Source organism: Juglans microcarpa x Juglans regia, chromosome 6D (assembly GCF_004785595.1).
Source record: "Juglans microcarpa x Juglans regia isolate MS1-56 chromosome 6D, Jm3101_v1.0, whole genome shotgun sequence".
In the NCBI taxonomy this organism is placed as follows: Eukaryota; Viridiplantae; Streptophyta; class Magnoliopsida; order Fagales; family Juglandaceae; genus Juglans; species Juglans microcarpa x Juglans regia.
Genome location: NC_054604.1, coordinates 28,744,931 through 28,767,155, shown reverse-complemented (window position 1 = coordinate 28,767,155; position 22,225 = coordinate 28,744,931). Strand labels below are relative to the sequence as shown.

At 38.0% G+C, this 22,225-nt stretch overlaps 2 protein-coding genes across 5 annotated transcripts; one reads left to right on the top strand and one right to left on the bottom strand.

Moving 5' to 3' along the window:
- Window positions 1-2,510: 2,510 nt before the first annotated feature.
- LOC121235506 lies at window positions 2,511-3,342 on the top strand. The gene is made up of 2 exons (XM_041131853.1): window positions 2,511-2,579; window positions 2,899-3,342. Exons 1-2 carry the CDS (start codon window positions 2,511-2,513, stop codon window positions 3,340-3,342), a joined length of 513 nt encoding a protein of 170 aa, XP_040987787.1.
- Window positions 3,343-4,313: 971 nt separating this feature from the next.
- Window positions 4,314-18,153, bottom strand: LOC121235218 (glutamine-dependent NAD(+) synthetase). Of its 4 annotated transcripts, none has more exons than XM_041131520.1 (14): window positions 17,902-18,153; window positions 17,604-17,816; window positions 16,882-17,187; window positions 11,023-11,246; window positions 10,665-10,768; window positions 10,060-10,194; window positions 9,641-9,809; window positions 8,755-8,890; window positions 7,755-7,893; window positions 7,286-7,462; window positions 6,825-6,992; window positions 6,124-6,219; window positions 5,164-5,292; window positions 4,314-4,745 (listed from the first exon to the last, which is right to left on the bottom strand). In XM_041131520.1, exons 2-14 carry the CDS (start codon window positions 17,795-17,797, stop codon window positions 4,524-4,526), a joined length of 2,199 nt encoding a protein of 732 aa, XP_040987454.1. In that variant the 5' UTR covers window positions 17,798-17,816; window positions 17,902-18,153; the 3' UTR covers window positions 4,314-4,523. The 4 variants fall into 4 exon arrangements, with proteins under 4 accessions (XP_040987454.1, XP_040987453.1, XP_040987455.1 ...); XM_041131519.1 differs by having other exon boundaries at window positions 17,604-17,836; window positions 17,970-18,153; XM_041131521.1 differs by having other exon boundaries at window positions 17,970-18,153.
- Between the last annotated feature and the right edge of the window lie 4,072 nt (window positions 18,154-22,225).

The window sequence follows — 22,225 nt, the reverse complement described above, 5'->3', positions numbered from 1 at the left end:
TCGAAAGTTGAAATATTGGCAGCATGTAATTCTGATCACAAACCAAAATTATGCATTCGAGTAAGGGGTACAACCAGGTTTTTGCACATAGAAGAAAGTTTGAGTATTAGAACAGTTGGAGGCTAGAGGCAGACTTTGGGAAAGTAATTGAGGTTGAATGGAAGAAAGTGGTGTACACTTCAGATACAGTAGGCTGTGTTCAGAAAAAAATTAGAATTTTATAGCTCAACTTTGAGTAGATGGAGCAGACAGACCTTTAAGGGGAGGGAAAGTGTGATAAAGGCAAAAACTAAGCAACTAAGACAACTGCAGTTGAATGAAGAATCGGCAAATGTAGAGAAAATAAGAACTTTAAGAAGAGAGTTGGGAATTTTACTAGAGCAGGAAGATATTAGATGGAGGCAAAGAGCAAAAATGCACTGGTATCAGCAGGGGAAAAAGAATACCAAATACTTCCATGCTTGTGCAACTGAAAGAAGAAGAAGTTATATCAAGCAGATCAGAGATGTTTCTAACATTGTACAAACAGAAAGGGAAGAGATAGAATAGGCTTTTAGAGACTGCTTTGAAGGTGCATTTTCTTCATCAATTCCTTCAATTGAGGATATTGAAGCTGTGTTGGAAGTTATAGAGACTAAAGTCACTGATAAGATGAATGATGAACTAGGCAGTATGTTTACAACAGAGGTAGAACAAGCACTAAGTCAAATGTTCCCATAAAAAGTCACCTGGGCCTGATGGGTTTGGAGCAGGGTTTTATTAGCAGCATTGGGGTACTTTGAAGGATGGGGTGTGTTCTGTAGCTCTTGATCTTTTAAGTAATGGAATTATTTCATCAACTCTGAATTTTATATATATTGCTCTAATCCCAAAGGTAAATAGCCCTGAGTTAGTGTAGGATTTTAGACCAATTAGTCTTTGTAATGTACTTTACAAAATAGTTTCAAAGACTATATCAAATAGACTGAAGAAAATACTACCTGATATAATAGCATGTAATCAAAGTGCATTTATACCGGGTAGGTTAATATTAGATAACATGATAGTAGCTTTTGACGTTCTCCATACTATGAAGTCAAAACAGAAAGGTTCTTAGGGTAGTATGGCCTTGAAACTGGATATGTCTAAGGCGTATGATTGTGTGGAATGAGACTATCTTGAGGCTTTAATGAGGAAGTTAGGCTTTAAGCAGAAACTGATTTCTTTGATCATGTTGTGTGTTTAATCAATAAGATATTCGGTGATTGTACATGGAAATCTAGGTGAAGAGATAGTGCCTAGTTGTGGCTTGAGACAGGGAGATCCTCTATCTCCTTATCTATTTATTTTATGTGCTAAACATTTAAGTTCTTTGATAAATAGAGCATAATAGAAGTGATTGATAATAAGAGTGAAAGTAGCAAGGAAGGGTCCAAGAATAAATCATCTGTTATTTACAGATGATTGTGTTATCTTTTGTAGGGCTAGACTAGCTGAATGGAATAACTTGCAGAAATTACTTAAGATGTATGAAAGAGCATCATAGCAGAAATTAAATAGAAACAAGACTTCTATTTTCTTCAACACAAGTACTGGTATAGGGGTTAAAGATCAGATCAAGAATGCAGCAGGTGCAATAGTGTGTGGGAATTTTGAAAAACATTTGGGTTTGCCATCCATGGTTGGTAAATCCAAGTATAATACATTTAGAGGAATTAAAGAAAGAATATGGAAGAAGATAAATAGTTGGAAAAATAGTTTCTTGTCTAAGGAATGGAAAGAAGTTCTTATCAAGGCAGTTTTACAAGCTGTGCCTACTTATACCATGAATGTATTTAAAATTCCTAAGAGACTTTGCAATGAGATTTCAGCTATGTTGGCAAAGTTTTGGTGGGGGTAATAAGCAAGACAGGATGGGGATTCATTGGAAGAGGTGGAATTATATGAAAGGGGCAAAGAACAAGGGAGGGCTGGGTTTTAGAGACGTAGAAAGTTTTAATTTGGTTTTGCTAGCAAAACATAGTTAGAGGTTCTTACATGATCCTACATCTTTAGTAGCAAGGGTTTATAAAGAAAAATATTTCAGTAAGGAAAATATATTGACAGCCAAACAAAGAAATGTTCCATCATTAATTTGGAGAAGTGTGTGGATGGCAAAAAATATAATGAAAGAGGGGCTGATATGGCGTGTAGGGAATGGTTAGCATATCAATATATGGAGACAAAAATGGTTGCCAAAGCCATCAACCTACTGTGTTCAATCTCCTGTAACTTCACTGGGGACAGATGCAAGAGTTAGTGACTTAATAATAGAAGATTTGAAGATCTGGAATGAAGCTACTGTAAAAGAACATTTTAACTGTGAAGAGGCTAAATTGATTTGCAGGTTACCTATTAGTACCAGTGGTTCAGAAGAAAAGTTAATATGGAACTTCAGTAAAGTTGGCAAGTTTTCAATTCACAGTGCATACCATGTGGCTCGAGACAGAAAAGGAAGATGATGGGGGAAAGTTCTACAACAAGGAAATCAGATGAAAGATGGAAGAAGATCTAGAAATTATATGTCCCAGGTGCAACCAAGCATTTTATATGGAGAGCAGGTAATGAATCTCTTGCAACTAAATCTTTACTATTTAAAAGGAGGATTAGTGATGATGTAAATTGTCCTATTTGCTTAAGAGAAGAGGAAACCATAATGCATGTGTTGTGGAAGGGCCCAACGGCAACTGTGTATGGGTAGAGGCAGGGAGTGCATTGCAGAAATGGGTGGTGACTGAAGGGGATTTAATGGTGTTGTAGGATAAGTAATGCCACAATCTTGATAGGGATAAGCTAGAGGAAATTACAACTATACTCAGAGGCATCTAGCATAGACGGAACAAAGTAGTTTTTTATGACAATTTTATTAGTCCTTCACAGGTTATTAAAACTGCTTTATCAACTCTAAAGGAATACAAGGAGGCACAGGGTAGTAAGAGTGTGAAACGGTGTGGTGGGGAAAGAAGGCAAGAGCAGCAACAGTGGAAGAAGCCAGTAGAGGGAACCCTTAAAGCCAATTTTAATGCAGCAATTGATGAAGCAAATCAGAGAATGGGTGTGGGAGTAGTCATTAGGGACAGTGAGGGTAAGCTTATGGCTTCATGCTGTGATCGACTTCAAATGGTGACTCAAGCTGTAGTTGCAGAAAGTACTACTCTGAGGACAACAGCTAAGTTGTGTTCTGAGTTGGGATTTAACAGAGTCTTGTTTGAAGGTGATGCACAAGTTGTTGTAAATGCAATAAGAAACCCAGTAGAAAATTGGACCTGGTATGGTCATATTATTGAGGATGTAAAATCTGTCTTTAAAACCATGTCTAACTGAAGTATACACTTTATTAGGAGAGAAGGAAATGGGGTAGCACACCAGTTGGCTAAACTGGCTTTATCTTTAGAGGGGTTTCATTGTTGATAGAGGATGGACCTGTGGAAATAGTCAACAGAGTTTGATTATGAGATGCCATGCATTGCTTGATTTTCATGAATAAAAGTAGATGTTTCATTCAAAAATGAATAAATAAATAGCAAAATGGTTCTAAACATTTAAAGAAGACCTTATCTGTTCTTGGAAAAGCAGAGATGAGAATTAAATAAGACCTTATTATAATTTTGTGAATAGTAATAAAATAGTTTGCGAATAGTAGTAAAATAGTTTGAGTTAAAATATTTTATTGGGATTTTGGAAATGCAGAGATAAAAAGTTAAATAAAAATATTATAAAGTTAAACTATTGTTATAATATAATCTTTTAATATTAATTTTGTTTTGAAATTTGAAAAATTTATATTATTTTTTGTGTTTTGTTTGAAAATTGAAAAAATTGTAATGATTATGTAATGATTAGATGAAAAAACTATAAATTTAAAATTGAAAAGTATTTGTATTTGAGTAATATTTGAGAATGTATTATGAAAATTTTTTAGATGAGATAGAGATTCCATTTTATTTCCAAACAAGCCCTTTAACATTGGGAAAGGAAGGAGAACAGTCAGTCCCGCCCAATGTGTCGCTCAATATTTTTGATTCGAACTTCTTGGTTGAGTTCAAGAAGAGTTCTCTCTCTTTCTTACCACCATTTTTTCTTTTAAGCTGTCTTTTTCGCCACTTTTTAAAACCGCGTCTCATTTTTCTTTTCTTTTCTTTTCTTTTATTTTCTTTTGCATGTGTTTCGAGAGTCGAAAAAGAAAAAAAGAAGAAGAATAGAACCCAGATATATAGGCAACTAGATCCCAAATCCACTTGTTATTAACTACATGAACTAGAACTATGATATGCTAGCTTTAAGATGAATGAGAATGGCTTGAATGTTTTTTATTTGAAAGAATGCAGAGTAGCCTATACACACATTAGGCAATATTGATAAAGAGTGTAAGGGGTGACAATCATCCATGATATATGGATTTGAGAGGTCACAATTTAATTACATAACCCAGCTTGATGAGAAATAAATTGAACATATCTAATTTTCACCAATTAGATTCACATGTAAGGTTGTATTTATGTCAATTAAAGACCAACATTTGGGTTGCCTGAGCCTGCTGCAGCAACTCCCAGACCTCCACCATGTGACATAGGTCCCAATTTTTCATGGTCACCTGATTCTCGGATGGAAACTTGGTCACCATCTAATTCTCGCACAAGTTCATCAATCTTCCGGAATTGATATGGCCATCTTGTATTGTACAGGAATTGGCGAAGATCAAACCTATTATCCTCTGGTGAATAACTCTGCATATAGTTCAGAATAGTGTCAGCTCTTACTGGATTTAGATATATAGAATACAAGATTTTTAAGAAAATCATGCTCTACCGACCCTTCAAACTATCACTCCGTTTGCAACATGACCACCAAACTATCAAAGTTGTCATTTTCCCCTACAAACTACCACTTCACTTGTAATTTGCCCCCTCCTTTAATATCTAACCATAAGATTGTGTTACGTCACCTTTTTTTTTTTTTTTATCCAACGGTTAGATCTTAAAGAGAGTAAATTAATACTTATGATAACTTGGTAGTTTAGTGCTCAAATTGCAAAAAAATGTTGTAGTTTGGTGGGAAAAGTGTAATGTTCCGAAGATTTTTACTAGAAGTTTCCTAGCTGCACAAATATATGATTTTGGTGTTGGCTTTTTGAGTTCAACTTACCTCAGCATGATAGGAAGGTGTCAATACAGTCATTTTATGTCGATTGATGGAATAATACTTGAAGAAGTGTTTTACTTTATCAGCCACCTCCAATGGAGTTAGTCTTGCACCCCATCTGTAGCAGAGATTCTACAAGGAAAACAGTATGGAAAATAGAGGAGTTCTTAATTCTTATCACTAAATGAGCAACAAAAATGCGGTAGGATCGAAGCACCAAATACATTAGTAATGCAACAAGTCATCCTTCCTCTAAAAGTGCATGTAAAGAAACTGAACACATACCAACACCATTAATCCAATAAGTTTGTTCTATACTTTCTTTAACAAGTAAATGTACAGAAAGATTATAAGGAGGCACAGCCCAAGTATACAAGTATTATATAATGGATAACCACCTCAGAGAAAAGCCAAAACTAAGAATAAAATTTAAAAAAATTAAAAATGAGGCAGTGTCAAATCTACCATATATGTGAAAAGACTCCATCTAAACAGTGAGCTGAAGAATGAAAAACACAACCCTTCAGAGGTGTCAATTTATTTATTTATTTACTTTTCATGCCAAGGCACCAAAACAAGCATAAGGGAGGGTTTCTGCAAACAGCCAATAACAATTTTCAGCCAATAAACACCAAAAGCGACAAACTGTTCATGGTAGAACCTTAAAAACTCGAATGAGATTTAACGAGTCAATCTCACACTGCAGGATCCAGGTAACATGCCCCTGCAACAATTTTTTAGACGCTTAACTTATACTGCTCCATTCTTTTATCTATTGCCATTATGTTTTAGTGGAGATACATTCTTTTGATATTGCAGATTGGATAAAGTTTAATAATTTCTGCTTTCCCTACAGATCCCCATAAAGATCTGTTTAAAGACAAAACTCAAATAAGAGGCACTCCAGAAAGAGTATTCCTTTATCTTCTGAAGCAAGCAAGAATAACAAGACATAGAACAGACCTTGAACATAGATACTGGACCACATCGGAAGATTTTCCGCAACCTTCCATAGGCTGAGAGTTCCTCATATGTCATTCCCATGTCCACTTCATCCAGCTGTTTTACACAACAAACAATTAGGCTTCCAAGCAAAAACATAGCATTGACACAACTTATGATTTGACCCAAAAAAATTTTGTTTGATAAGTAAAAATATTGTATATATCAAAAGGAGAAACCAAGTACACTGAATGTATACAAGAAAACACCTTGCCCAAAATGACCCAAAAAGCCCATAAAAAAACACCCACCCAAAATACACCAGATGATTTGACCCAAAAATAGAAGACAGAGATAAATGCCAAGGATATGAATGAAAATTTGCATATGTTAAAGTGAAGAATATTAACGAGAGTAGCACACTCAAAAGCATACTATCAACTAGGTGATGACACAGAGTATTGATAATAATAATAATAATATTAATAACAAAACCTACAAAGATTTTGCTACAACAAAGTTGACAGTCCATATAATCTATATTGGCATATTGGGGGATGGACATTTTAATGCAGATATAAACAATCTAGAAAACTAATTATAAGATGGACACATCCTGACAGTTACACTATGATGGAACAAAGAATGTTTTGTGGTTATTCCTATCATGCAACTCTGTTTACCAGGAAACAAAGGTATGCGGATGAAAGAAAATCCATTACCTGACTGTAGTCAGAACGTATAGGCTCCAGTTCGGCAGTTGGTGGAGCTGATTCAATATCTGCCAAGGATGAGTAACCAAGATGGGTGGCAGCCCATTGCAGAAATGCCCGGAGATCCTGCTTACTAATACTTCCGATTGGATTAATATCGGCTGAGCTGCAATCATACTGCATGAAAGTGAAACACAGGAGATCTAACTTAATTAAAATATAACAGAATAAGATCAAAGATAAACATGAGTTCCAATATAGTTAGCTATAACATTATATATATATATATATATATATATATATGAATTAGAGAAATCCCCTACAACGAACTCAGTTTTAAATACAGGCAACAAGTTGAAATTAAAACTTAAAGAAGTTGAGGGGATTTGTTTTTAAAAGCAAATCATATACACACTCCGTAGACATGGATCACCATTGAACATATAGAAAAAAATATTATTATACAGTACCTTTGTTAGATAACCACGCAATCCTTCATCCACATTGGAGCTACCCAAAACAAGATAAAATCCGGGTTTGTTATGCACCCAAGGCAAGAGTGATGCTAACATAAAAGCTAGCACCATTCTGATTCGAGCTTGAATGTTCTGCAAACCTAAGTTCTCGATGTTACATCCACCATCTACCTGTGGAAATAAAAACCAGATTGAAGAGTTACTTGAACGTTATTCCTTACTCCTCTGAATCTTGTTACTTTAGGTAAAGTAAAACGCAAGGTACCACGTGAAAAGCATAACACAAGATCCCAGATAATTGCCCCCTTCCCCAACAAAAAAAATACTAATTTAAAAGGAGAAAAGAAAATACAAGCCCTCTATAGGATTAAATCATATTTGATCAAGGAACCAAAATCATTGTGCATAAAACAAATAATATACTTGGGAGGCACCAAAGCATGCCATGAACAGCATATTTTACCTTATAGCGCGGTCGCTTTCCTGTAAGTGTTTGAAACAAAGATAAAAGAGAAGAAATAACCCCATCTATGGAAACATCAAGATGCCACGAGCCAATCTCATCTGCTAGTACCTTTGCTCGTGATTTTGTGGCTTCAGAACTGCAAGGAAAAGAAAGACCCCGTTAGGATTATAGTGGATGAATCTTGAAATGTGACATGTGCCGCAATAAACAAGGGAAACTAAGAAGTTCGACCAAAATTAATTGTTGTTTTGACTAAACAGTTATGGATGACATGACAACAATTAATTTATATTGAATTGAACTACAACAATCTCAGTGTTTAACACATGTATTACTGCAAATAATTTGTGTGGTCTGGAGGTGTAAGCCCATTACTATCACAATCTTTTCTGTGTTATCATTTATAAGAAATAAATCCCAGTTGTCTGTCCTTGGAGATCTCATGCAGCCTTATCACAACCTGTGGTTTTAGACAGCATGCATATGCACTCCAGGATGGTGCTCATAAGGTAACATGTTTAATGGACCAGCCAATGATAATCGGATTTTCTTGTGATATATTTGGATGGGCTTTGAGAAATATAAGCCAAAAATAAGATGGGTTTTGCTATACATCAGCCACTATTCACCCCCACATCTAACAGTTTTTTTTTTTCATAAGGTGTGGGGTAGTGAATAGTGGCCGATGAGAAGAATTATTCAAATAAGATTATCAAGAGCCATGAAACATGGTGATTTCAAACATAAGCAACATGAGAAGTTTCTGGGACTTCTCTTCAAAATGTCTTTTTTTGTAAGTAAAAAAGAATTTCTCTTCAAAATGTTTTGTTGTCAAATCTATGATCTGCAAAAAATTTAAAATATTTATAGTAAGAACTCATGAATGATAAAGTTGTTACTTATGTCCTTAACCGTGGAATGCTCAACGTGAAAGTTAACATAATTACAACAGCATATGAAAACTATAAGAGCATTGGTTTTGTGTACATGGACCCACCTGTTCTCAGATCCCATAAATACTGTATAAAATATGCGTTTAGCAAATTCTCTGCTGTCGGTAGGAAACTGTCCATCAGTGTAATTTCCAATTCGTATTGCATCAGCTTTGACTTGTTCATCTCCATTTGCAATTTCTGCATGCAAATGTGCATCACATTTAATGATTTATAATCAAACCTTACGACACTTGATTCTGGGTTGTAAGATATGTCTAGCTTTCTTCCTGCCTCCGCTGCACCCACCATTAGTTAAGGCAGTAGGCAAGGAAGTGACCACCTGGAACCCCTCAAAAGTTAAACTTTCTCAGTCCGAGAACAATGGTTTCAAGCTCTAGAGAAAGTTGGAAATCGACTCGATCAATTCAACACAAATTCTCTCCATAAAATGGGATGACTCCTAACAGCAACCTGTACTTTCTGTTACACAGCTTCATATTACCAATCCTCGCTAAAATAAACATACAATTATTATCTTTCATATACACCCTTTGTAAAATATTTATAAGCTTCACTTCCTTACACACCTAGTTGAGTTCTGTAGTTTGCACTCAGTCATCTATGGGTATTAAATAGCCCTGGCCACTGATTGGCTCATTGAAACTCTTTCTAGCATTTTAACTTTTGACCAATTTAGGTATGATTAACTGAAACACGGTATTATGAGAAATGAAATTGGAAGAATAACAAATAATAGATCTAATCTTTAACAAAAGCCTATTAACAGTCACCTGCCCCAGCCATTCATCTTGAAATAATGGTCCTTTTTAACATCTAACGCAGCATATAGCCCGTCTAATTTTTAAAATGAAAGTTGATCAAGAAGAGAAATAAGTAATGTACAATACAAGATTACAGCATCGATACGCTATGTTTACTACCACTGACCTTTGACAACCAGCTGGCACATGCAGCCAACTATAGCAGCCACAGAGGAGCTATCTGCTCCACCAGAAAGAGGAAGCAAAAAACCAGAAGCTCCACTTCTTCTTAAATAATCCCATAACCAGCAACTGGGTCCAAAGGCTATTTCTTCCTCGGGACAGTGATACTTGATCTGAATCATGTTAATTTTAGTAAGAGCTTGGTGGTTAGAACAGCCATACAATTGACATTTTTTATTCTTGTTAAAAGAATGCTGCCCATAAACTACATAATCGCCTATAAAACCAAATTTAACTCATTTGTAGAAAATATCCTAGTCAAAACAAGACTACTAAATACATGCCGTTCATTCAATTCTAGTAAATCCTTGATCCCATGAGCAGTGAATTGGTTAAAGACCCCTTTCTGGACCAGGAACCAACCTCAAGTGGACTGGAAGGACACATCTTCATGTTAAAAGGTTGAGAAAGCTTGTATGGTACTGCCACTGAAGGAACTTTGGTTTTGCAGCTTGCTTGCTCTTGAAAACTACTAATAGATCCTCTAAGACTAGCAACCTGCCATTAAGCAAACGGGTTAGTGAATCAAGTCAATTACTTATATTTACAGTACAGAGTTAAAATCACAAGAAATGCCACGAATTTGAACTGATAGAATGAATAACAGACTAACAGCATGAGTATCCAAGATGCCAAAGCAGACCAGTTAAGTTGTTTGCATTGGAAAACTTGCTAATAAACCATTAATAAATCATTTATTAAAAGGGTGATTGGTAGATATAAAAGTTCTTTAATAGTGTTGATTCAATACATAATTGCCATTAAGGATGGAGGAAGAGCAGCAATGGATGATTCATTTTCCAAGCGGCAAATTAAGTGATCAACCCAAATTGCACATTCATGCACTAGTGGAAAAGTATTTTTGTGCATCAATTAAAGTAATTTAGAAACTACATAGACACAAGGACCTGTACACATAGACACATGCACCTGTACATGCAACACAAGGAGTGCAAGATGTTTCATACCGCATCTAGATCTACTTGAGCAACCACAATCTCAATATCCTTCAAAGAAAATTGTGAGCCTTGAGCCACCACATCTCCATTTACAGCAATGCAAGAACATCCATCTATGAGAGTAAAATGTTAACCAAATTAGATAGAAGAAAATTTTCACATAAGAGAAGATGAATTTCACATAAGAGGAGAAAAGAAAAACTATATTGAATAGTGAGATTAGCAGAAGAGGCAAACCAATAAAAGCACGAAGCATAAGCTAAGCTGTCCATGATTGGAAAAATGGAAAGCTGGACGTATTCCATACAAAGTAGAGAAACTGCAACACAAAAGTACAAGTGAAGTTTCCAGAATAGATAGTATGTACCATAGTAAAGGCGGGCACCATCACATCCCTGGTGATTGCTGTACATGTAAACCCCTCCACGAGTATGAGTAGCACCTTTAATAGCACGGAGTCGAATATCAAGCTTTCTTAGTTGGTGGTGACTTCCACTTGCATTCATGAACACCTCAACTCCATTCAATGCAAGTTCAGCATGAGGAGGAAGAGGAGTAAAAAGCTCTTCACAAATTTCAGCCGCAACAGCTCTAACAATTGGAAAAACGCTTGAAATTTAAAATTTCATCAAGTGTCTGATAAGTGTCTGATAAAGTGAGAAATCCACAAAAGTTATCAATTTATTCATGCATCCTAACATGCATAAAAGCATACAACAGTGGCAAATATAATGTGGAAACTACGGCAGTTTGCATTCCCACCAAAACTTCTTTTATAACATGGTTTTGCAATTAGGTGATGATTTGGTGCATAAAGGATTTTTTTTACATATATAGAAGTACATCGTGTGTCTAAAGGAATTATCTGCAAGAAAAATTTCATCTGAAGAATGAGGATTGAAATCTTGAATCTATTATCATGATACGGAAAAAAAAAAAAAAAAAAAAAAAATTAAGGGCTATGTGCACTGGCACAATTTCTTATATCTACACTCGCACATGCCAGTCCAAACTTGCACTGTATGTAACTACAAAAGGAACTGTAGAATTATAGAGAGATTTATGTTTAAGGATCTGTTAGCAATATTAGGGGCTAATATCTAGGAGATCTACAGCTAACAGATCAATTTTTCTTATCCATGATTTTAGGAGATTTGGTAGTCTGTTACCAAATCTGTAGATATAAGTTTCCTGTTTTATAGCTTTCAGTTTTAGGTAGTTCTGATTTCCTTTCTAGATTAGCTGTAAATATCCCTAAAATAGATGAGCATTATCATCTATATAAAGAGGGGCCTGTAACCTTATTTTCAATATAGTGGAATCTTACTCTTTCCTTCCACAAACAAGATGGTATCAGAGCAATCTCTGAACCCTAATTCCCTCATATGACCAAATACGGGAAACGTGATTCAAGAGCTACCGTTTCCCAAATCACCTCCAATCAGGAAGCCATGGCTTCCAACAATGATAGTAACCTCATGCCCATTACAGGACACAAACTGAATGGGAACAACTATCTCCAATGGTCCCATTCCGTAATGATGTTCATATGCGGAAAGGGCAAAGATGATTATCTCACCAGAGATGCTGCCAAACCAAACAAGACGGATGAAAAGTTCAAAGCATGGAATGCCGAGAATAATATGGTCATGTCATGGCTCATTAATTCCATGGCAAATGACATTGGAGAAAACTTTCTTCTCTATGGAACAGCAAAGGAGATTTGGGATGCTGCCAAGGAAATATATTCTAACAATGAGAATACATCGGAATTATTCGAGGTGGAAAGTGTTCTTCATGACTTCCGCCAAGGAGAATTAACAGTGACTCAATACTTCAACACTCTCAATCGGTATTGGCAGCAGCTAGACTTATTCGAGGAGCACAATTGGAGCTGTCCGAATGATGGAATCAGGTATAGACAAATAATTGAACGGAAAAGAATATACAAATTTTTGATTGGATTAAATAAGAACCTTGATGAAGTACGAGGAAGAAGGACTACCAAATATCCGAGAAGCTTTTTCAGAAGTTCGGAGAGAGGAAAGTCGAAAGAAGATCATGATGGGATCTCAAGATTCTGTGACAAATCCTGAGAGTTCAGCACTTGTGGTGAGAGGGAATCCATCCAACAACAACAACGATCACAGACCAAAGAAAGGGCGACCATGGTGTGATCATTGTCGACGTCCTGGTCACACCAAGGACAACTGCTGGAAGATTCATGGCAAACCAGCAGATTGGAGGCCTTCCCGGTTTGCCAATGACAAAGAAGGACGAGGCAACCTTGCTTCCATGGATGAACAACCTCCACCTGAACCAACTCCCTTCAGCAAGGAACAGATAGAGATCTTGCAGAAAATGTTCAGCCAATCCTTGCCTGCACCAGCTCCCACTGTAGTTGGTACCGGATCCCTGGCACAAAAAGGTAATTTTTTAAGTGCTCTAAATGCTAACAAGGAGAGACTCAGTCCATGGATTATAGACTCAGGAGCTTCTGATCATATGACTGGAGATGAGAAGCTGTTTTCAACTTACACTCCATGCTATAAAAATTTAACTGTGCGAATAGCTGATGGTTCACTCTCAAAGGTGGCTGGTACAGGCTCGGTTCGAATTTCAGAGAACATCACTCTTGATTCCGTTCTACTTGTACCAAAATTAAATTGTAATTTACTGTCTGTTAGTAAACTCACTCGGGATCTCAACTGTGTTACTAAATTTGGCTCAAATCTATGTGTATTTCAGGTCTTGGACTCGGGGAAGACGATTGGCAGTGCTAAGATGTGTTCGGGGCTCTATCTTCTAGAGGTTAATGATCCTCCTCAAGGAGCAATTCATCAATCAGATTGTTCAGTGTCCAGTAGTCCTGTTTCTTTGTCTGTGAGTCAGTCTAATAATGATAGTGCAATTATGTTATGGCACTATAGGTTAGGTCATCCAAATTTCTTGTATCTTGAGAAGTTGTTTCCTTTATTATTCCATAGTAAAAAACCAAATGAATTTCAATGTGAGATCTGTCAATTCTCTAAACATATTCGCAATTCTTATCCTAACAGATCCTACAAAGCATCTCAACCTTTTTCCATGATTCATAGTGATATATGGGGCCCTTCTAGGATAAAAAATGTTACTGGTTCTCGCTGGTTCATTTCATTTATTGATGATCACACTAGACTCACATGGGTTTTCCTCATGAAAGAAAAATCTGAGGCAAACCAGATCTTCAAAACCTTCAATACCATGATCCAAACACAATTCCAAGCAAAAATTCAAATTTTAAAAACTGACAATGCCAAAGAGTATTTCAATTCCAGCCTTAATGATTATCTCATGAGTCATAGTATTGTTCACCAAAGTTCCTGTGTTAACACTCCTCAGCAAAATGGTATTGCTGAAAGAAAAAATCGGCATCTTCTTGATGTGGCTCGGTCTCTTATGTTCTCTACCCATGTACCAAAATATTTCTGGGGTGAAGCCATCCTTACTGCTGCATACCTCATAAATAGGATGCCATCTCGGATTCTTAACTTCCAGACTCCCTGTCAAATTCTCCTTCAGTCCTTTCCCACTACTCGTCTCATCTCCACCATCCCATTCAAAGTTTTCGGGTGTTCAGCTTTTGTCCATGTCCATCAACAACACCGGGACAAACTTGATCCTAGAGCTCATAAATGTATTTTCCTTGGGAACTCTCCAACTCAAAAAGGATATAAATGCTACTCACCGGTCACTAAACAATTCTATCACTCCATGGATGTCACCTTCTTTGAGCAACAACCTTATTTCCCCAAATCTGATATTCAGGGGGAGACTCATTTTATCCTAGAATATCAGCTTTGGGATATTGAAGAATCACCTCATGTCTCTCATAATTCTGACCAAACTTGCCCATCACTAAATCATGAATCACTTCTCCTCAAAATCTCTCCTTGAGTCTTCTTACTTCCTAGAACCTCCTACTCAAGATCAAGCCAACAATCCACCTCAAAATCTGGACACACCTCAAAATCTGGACACTATTCAATCAACAAAGAGTGATGAATTGATTACCTACTCAAGGAGGAGAAAGAACCAAAAGGAGATGGAACAACAAGCATCTCTTGAGCAAACCCAAGAGTCTGACTCAAGTCCTAGACCAAGTGAAGATCTACCAGATAACACTAATCCTGAAACTAATGATGACAGTGGCCTTCCTATTGATGTGAGAAAAGGGGTAAGATCATGCACAAAACATCCGATATACACATTTGTGTCATATGAAGGATTGTCACCGAAGTTCAAAGCTTTTGTTGCCAACCTCGACAACATCCAAGTTCCTAATAATATACAAGAAGCTTTCGGCTCACCAGAATGGAAATCAGCAGTGTATGAAGAAATTCATGCACTAGAGAAAAATGGAACTTAGGAAATCTCTGACTTACCAACCGGGAAACGCCCAGTAGGCTGCAAATGGATCTTCACAGTAAAATATAATGCAGGTGGGAGTGTTAATCGGTTCAAGGCACGGCTGGTTGCAAAGGGATTCACCCAATCATATGGAATCGATTATGAGGAGACATTTGCTCCTGTAGCCAAGTTAAACACAGTTCGGGTTTTATTATCCTTGGCTGCAAACCTTGACTGGCCTCTCCACCAACTAGATGTCAAGAATGCCTTTCTAAATGGGGACCTAACTGAAGAAGTGTACATGGAAATTCCCCCAGGATTTGAGACACAAACTACATGCAACAAGGTTTGTAAACTTAGGAGATCTCTATATGGGCTCAAGCAATCTCCAAGAGCTTGGTTTGAAAGATTCACAAAAGTAGTGAAGAAGCATGGCTACTCTCAATGTCAGACGGACCATACACTATTTGTTAAACACTCTTCTGCAGGAAAACTTGCTGTCCTCATAGCGTATGTGGATGACATAATCCTAACAGGAGACTATGAAGAGGAAATCTGCACCATCAAAAGTTTACTAGCTGCAAAATTTGAAATCAAGGACCTTGGGAATCTTAAATATTTCCTAGGTATGGAGATTGCAAGGTCAAGAAAGGGAATCTCTGTCTCACAGAGAAAATATGTCCTAGATCTCTTAAAAGAGACTGGAATGCTTGGGTGTAAGCCGGTAGATACTCCTATGGATCCAACTATCAAACTAGGAGCTAAGGAAAATTGTGCACCCGTGGACAAAGGAAGATACCAAAGATTAGTAGGTAAACTAATATACCTATCTCACACACGACCAGACATTGGATTTGCTGTTAGCATGGTAAGTCAGTTCATGAACAATCCAAATGAAGAACACATGGAAGCTGTGTATAGAATCCTGAGATACCTGAAACTAACACCAGGTAGAGGATTATTTTTTGAGAAGAACCAAAGAAGAGATATTGAAGTGTTCAGCGATGCAGATTGGGCAGGATCAGTACAAGACCGAAGATCAACTTCAGGATATTGCACTTTTGTGTGGGGAAATTTGGTCACTTGGAGAAGTAAGAAGCAGTCAGTGGTGTCAAGAAGCAGTGCAGAAGCTGAATTTCGGGCAATGGCACACGGTATTTGTGAGGGAATTTGGTTAAAAAAGGTGCTAAAGGAATTAAAAATTTCAGATGAAGAACCTATGAAAATGTTCTGTGATAATCAATCAGCAATCAGCATTGCCAAAAATCCAGTTCATCATGATAGAACAAAACATGTGGAAATTGATCGACATTTTATAAAGGAGAAGATAGAGGAAGGAATAATCAAGATGTTGTACGTGCCTACATGTCTTCAGACAGCAGACATCCTTACCAAGGCTCTATCGAGAAAGGTGTTTGATGATCTGAGTTCCAAGCTGGGTTAATTAATATTTACCGCCCAGCTTGAGGGGGAGTGTAGAATTATAGAGAGATTTATGTTTAAGGATCTGTTAGCAATATTAGGGGCTAATATCTAGGAGATCTATAGCTAACAGATCAATTTTTCTTATCCCATGATTTTAGGAGATTTGGTAGTCTGTTACCAAATCTGTAGATATAAGTTTCCTGTTTTATAGCTTTCAGTTTTAGGTAGTTCTGATTTCCTTTCTAGATTAGCTGTAAATATCCCTAAAATAGATGAGCATTATCATCTATATAAAGAGGGGCCTGTAACCTTATTTTCAATATAGTGGAATCTTACTCTTTCCTTCCACAAACAAGAGGAACAGGTGGTAGAAGTTCCTAGAAAGACCACACCTACTAATCTTGTTACTTACGTGTCCAAAAACTGAATGAATCCATAGCCAAAAGGCACTGTTTGCTGTGATATATGCTCAGAAATTTCAATTGGGAGCTGAAAGTCCAGTAGTTGGTCTCTTTGCTTCCATGCTGTGAACCATCGAAGCTCCCTGTAATTTCCATCATTTGCAAGCCACATCTTCGGGCGTATCATAACAATTTTTCTGTTAAAACACAGAACTTGACAATTGTAACGCTCGGACCCTTTTATAATGGGCATACCAATGCTGCAAAGGATGCCATCAGTCCAATCACCAAGTAATATATCTTTCAAACACTCCCATCTGCAAGCACATCAAACACTGCAATCAGGAAGTAATCAAAATATCCTCTTATGAAAAAAAAGCGTTTTTCGTATCTCAGTTTGCCAAACAATAATGATTCCAGAATTTCAAATTTTCAAGATTCAAAATAAATCGAATCAGAAAAATAAGCTTTATAGCATCTGAACACAGCTATTGTGGTCTCATTCGTTCAATCATTCATCCATAAAATTCAATAACGCCCTCTTCTATTTATGTTTCTTCAAGTAATATAACCACTTGCAAACATAAAAATTCTGATATAAATTCAGTAGAAGCTTTTGTTTTTACCTCTCTTACCACACCAATGAATATAACCAGTTCATTTGACAAATTAAAACAAAACAATATCTGTCCACAAATTTTATCATATACCAAAAAAAACAGAGAAAACTTACGCATGAGTAACGGTATCTAGCTCCAAAAAATGGTCCTCGCAGCTATAACCGGTGACCTCGAGCTCGGGGCCTAGCCGAATCACTGCCCCGGCTTCCTTAGCCATTACTATGGACTCTTTGATGTGCTTCAAGTTGGAATCAAAATCCATAGCCCACTGGTTCAGATTACACGTGGCCACCTTCAACAGCCTCATTTCGAATCTGCCTTCTTCTCTGAACTCAAAACCAAACAACTAAAAGCACAAAAGAAGGAAGAAAGAAAGAAGAATTCAGAACCAGCGTTGGCGAGTTGAATTACGTGTAAAAGGCCGAACTTTCTTTCACGCTCTGTTTGGTTGATGAGAAAAGATTAGGACTTTTGCTCACCTTGCCGATGTTTGTGAAGAAATCGTGCAATGCGGAATTGGATTCTGCTCAAAGTTTTATAGCCTTTGAGCAACGACTTGGGTAGTACTTGGGAAGCAGAGTGCCCGACGGGTTAGAATCCTCGTTCCTGGACCCTTTTACGGGTAAAACATAGACCCTTTTACGGATAAAACATAGAACTAGCTAGGCGATATTTTGGAGTTGTGACGACAAAGCAGTCGATAACACAAACGCTGTTGCTAATGAACTCGAAACTAGCGTTACGAGAGTTGTTATTGTAGCGAAGTTCTTTTTTCAACGGCGACATTTAGCGCCTCTATAAGACTCGATGGAGGCAACTTCCTTTCCGTAAAGAAATTGTCACGCAACTTTCTACGTTTATTTGGGTGAATTGACTTTATAAGTTTGGAAATTCAAACAATATATTTTATATAATTTTGACCGCAGCATGTTTGTTATTGAATAATTCTATATACAACCAAGATGTGTCCCCACCGCGGCACCGGCTGACATGGTAGCATGCCACGTCATCGGGTAATATTAAAAAAAAAAGTGAAAGAAAGGAGGGAAAACCAAAAACGAAACCAAAAAGGGAGATTAACGAAAGCTGCTTTGGGTTGGATGCGTTAGTGCGAAACCAGAGAGGGAGATCAAAACTGAAAGAGGTCTCCGTCGTGCGTTGGAACCGTCTTTCATCACTGTAGTGCGTTGGAGGGAAATCGAATGAAAAGAGCTGCTTTGGGTTGGATGTTGTAAAGGGAAACCAAAGAGGTCGCCGTAGTGTGTTGGATCCGTGTTAGACCCCCACGTCGAGTTGCCTCTAGAGATGCTGCACATGCCCTAGTCATGGTGGGGACAAGCACCTTTGCTAGCCCACAAGCATGCATTGGCTCGTGGGGTGACACCAAAGATTTAAATTTCGTACCGTACCGGCTGGTACAGCCGAAATTTTTCGTTTCGGCCGTCCGGCCGGTACAGGTACTATACCTGTTCCGTACCGGCCAAAATACCGGCCGTACTGGCCGGTACCGGTCATACCGGCCTCAATTTCGGCCTGTACCGGCCTATATTTCGGCCGGTACCGGCCGATATTTCGGCCTGTGTTTTTTTTTTTTTTTTTTCGTTTTTTTCAAACTACAAACTTATTTTTTAACCCTCAATTCAGACTAGACTATTTATAATTTATATATATATGTATTTGTATATAATTTATTTATATATAGACTATTATTTTAGAATATAATTTTTATATATATTTATATATATAATTTATTTATAGATCGACTATCCCGAAACGTTATCTCGAAACGCTATCCCGAAACGGTACCGGTACCGAATATTTCGTTCCAGTGCCTTGACCGGTACGCTGTCCGGTACGGTATTCAAAACATTGGGTGACACGCACGGGGCGCCCAGCATGCATGCATGCCTTGACCCGCGCGTTAGCACACACAGGGCGCCTAGCATGCGGGCTAGCGAGGCTAGTGAGGGCCTGCTTGCGCGCGCAGCCATGCGTCGCACGCCCATGCTCGCGGCAACACGCACAGGCATGCGCCGCACGCATGGTGCGCAACACTGGACCGTGCGCGCTTGTGAGTCATAGTGCGCAGGCCCATGTGCTCCTTGATGGGCCGCGTGGCCCTTGCTCATGCCCATGCGCCGCAATGCCTTGTGCGGCACTGCCAGTCCACCCAACGAGCGCGCACACTTGTCCAGCTGTACCACACTCCAACGAGGTTAGTGGCATGCCTCACGGCATGCCATCCAGCGCACGGCTCCAGCCCATGCCTTGCAGAGCAGGTCAGTGGCATGCCCACCAGGCATGCCATTCAGCACATGGCTCCAGCCCATGCCCTGCATACTCAGCGCCTAGGCCACCAGCCTGGGCCATGCCGTGCACCACCATGGCTCACCATTAATAAGCCATGCCGCACCACCTGACCATGGACCAGCCCAAAGACCACCATGCACCAACTTGCCCATCATGGGCCATGCATACCACGGCTAGCCTTGGTCCATGACCACTATCATGTTATTTATTTTATTTAGTTAATTTGATTTATTCATTTATTTTCAATGGACCTATTGAGGGTTTCAAATTTGTATTACTTATAAATAGGACATCTTTCATTTGCTTTAGAATCTTTTGGCAAATTCCTAGAAGGACAACTATTGTTTGAGAGATCACAAACCGGTGTCATTGCACTTGGGCTTTTTGGGTGAAATTCGTGAATCCCAAAGAGAGAATCACACTTTGCAATTATTTGAATAAGTGTGATTCATTTATCTTATTATTTGCAACTTTGTACAATTCGTGAATCCAAATTGAGTTTATCAATATATGAGATTTATTCAATTCTTGTGCAATTCGTGAATCAAGTATTGGATTATTATTGTTTATGCTTTGTTCATTCAAGTTCATAAGTATTTGCTTTTGTTCTTGAGTGTTCTTCATTTTATTCTTGAAGTTCTTCATAAGTTTGCCCTTCCAATCCATTCAATCCATAGAAGTCGACCAACACATTGTTTGTCAACTTTCTATATTTGATTTGCCTCTTCAAACCCTAGCCTAGCCGAAACACAATTTCCCCCTTGGTGCAAAGTCCTATTCGGCTACTACTTGCCTTATTTGGACTTGACCTAGCCGCCCACTCCACTTGCCAAACTAGTGCTCCTATAATTTAGGAACCCCAGTTGACTCAAACACTTCACCATACTCGGCTAACTCATTTCCAAATTGAGTTCCTAGATTTTAGGAACAACTTCCTAGAATCACTCTCTAGCCTTTTTCGGCTAACCCTAGCCGACCACATACCTTCCCATCTTCCAAACACTAAACCCAAATCCTAGCCGTCGATCACCACCTTCCAAACCCTAAACCCTATCTTCCAAGTGGCGCCAACCCTAGCTCTCTCTAGTGCCGTGCGCCCATCATCCTATGTACCTCATACCATTCCTTGACCCTTACCACCACTCCATACACCCATCTTAGCCTAAACGCCTAACACCACCATACCCAAGTGGTCAACTTGACCACCATTGATCGAGAACCAAGCAAGAGAGGAACAAGAATTCAGTCATCACAAGACCACCATTGGCGTGGAGAACATAGTGTTTAGGGACTTGACCGAGGTCCCTAACAATCCATCTTTGGTTGTCGTTCTGCATCTTTGGTCGCCGTCGTTCATTCCACGTCACATCGTACAAAAAAGAGATTCTGTGATGCACCCTCCTGTATAGCGAAACCAGAGAGCAAAACCACAGTGATTTGGTTGAAGACCAAGTCCACCAAACATTCTTGGTGAATTTCTTCACACATTGATCAGATTTCGTTTTAAAATTTTTGTTGATGAGTGGCTTTTGTATTGAACAGGTTATTGGGGCTTTTGTGGGAAGGAGATTTCAGATTTGGGTGGAGAAGGAAAAAAAAGAGTTTCGTCGATTCGAGGGTGTGGCTCTATGGTTTTGTGGATATGACGACAAGAAGAGACCTGCTGTAGGTTCGACGGTATTTGTTGCTGTTTTTGTGAAACAAAGTGATGAAAGTGACAAGAGCTCGTGGGTGGATGTGGCTTTCTCGAAGATGAAGTGTAATCGTAACAAAAGGGAGAAGAAGAAGATGAAAGAAAGAGAGAGAGACAAAATGTGGGGCGAAATGGAGAGACAAGAGACCCTTCTGTCTTTGCGCTGCAGTATTGTTGCAACGGGGACGCAAGCAAGGCGGTTGTATATAGAATTTTTGATGTTATATATAGTTCTAAAGTGTATAAGTCTCATGCATTATATTTAAAAAATCGTGCCAAATTAAAAAAAATTATTTTTTTAGAAATGCAACGTACACAATGAGATTTTATAAAAATAAATTTACAAATTGAAGTGAATTTAAATAATATGTTAGATCTACTTTACAATAAATGTAAATCTACAATATGACATACCACGTTAAATTACGTCAATTTAAAAATAAACTTTTATGAAATATCTTTATATTTAAAACATTTATTATTTCATATGAATTCTAAAATTATCATTATTTTAAGATTGCGCCAAGCTTGCAAATTGTTTTTGTAATGAAACTTACAAAGGGGGTAACTATAGGGTTAATCGCTTTATCTTTTCTTAAACTTCCCGTGTAAAGAAAAAGAAATTGCAGAGATGGATCATACCTGCTTGTGTTAAATTTCCATATAATTCATGAACTAATATGGGAGAAAGATACACAACTGCTACAAGGGATAATGATTCGAATAACACAT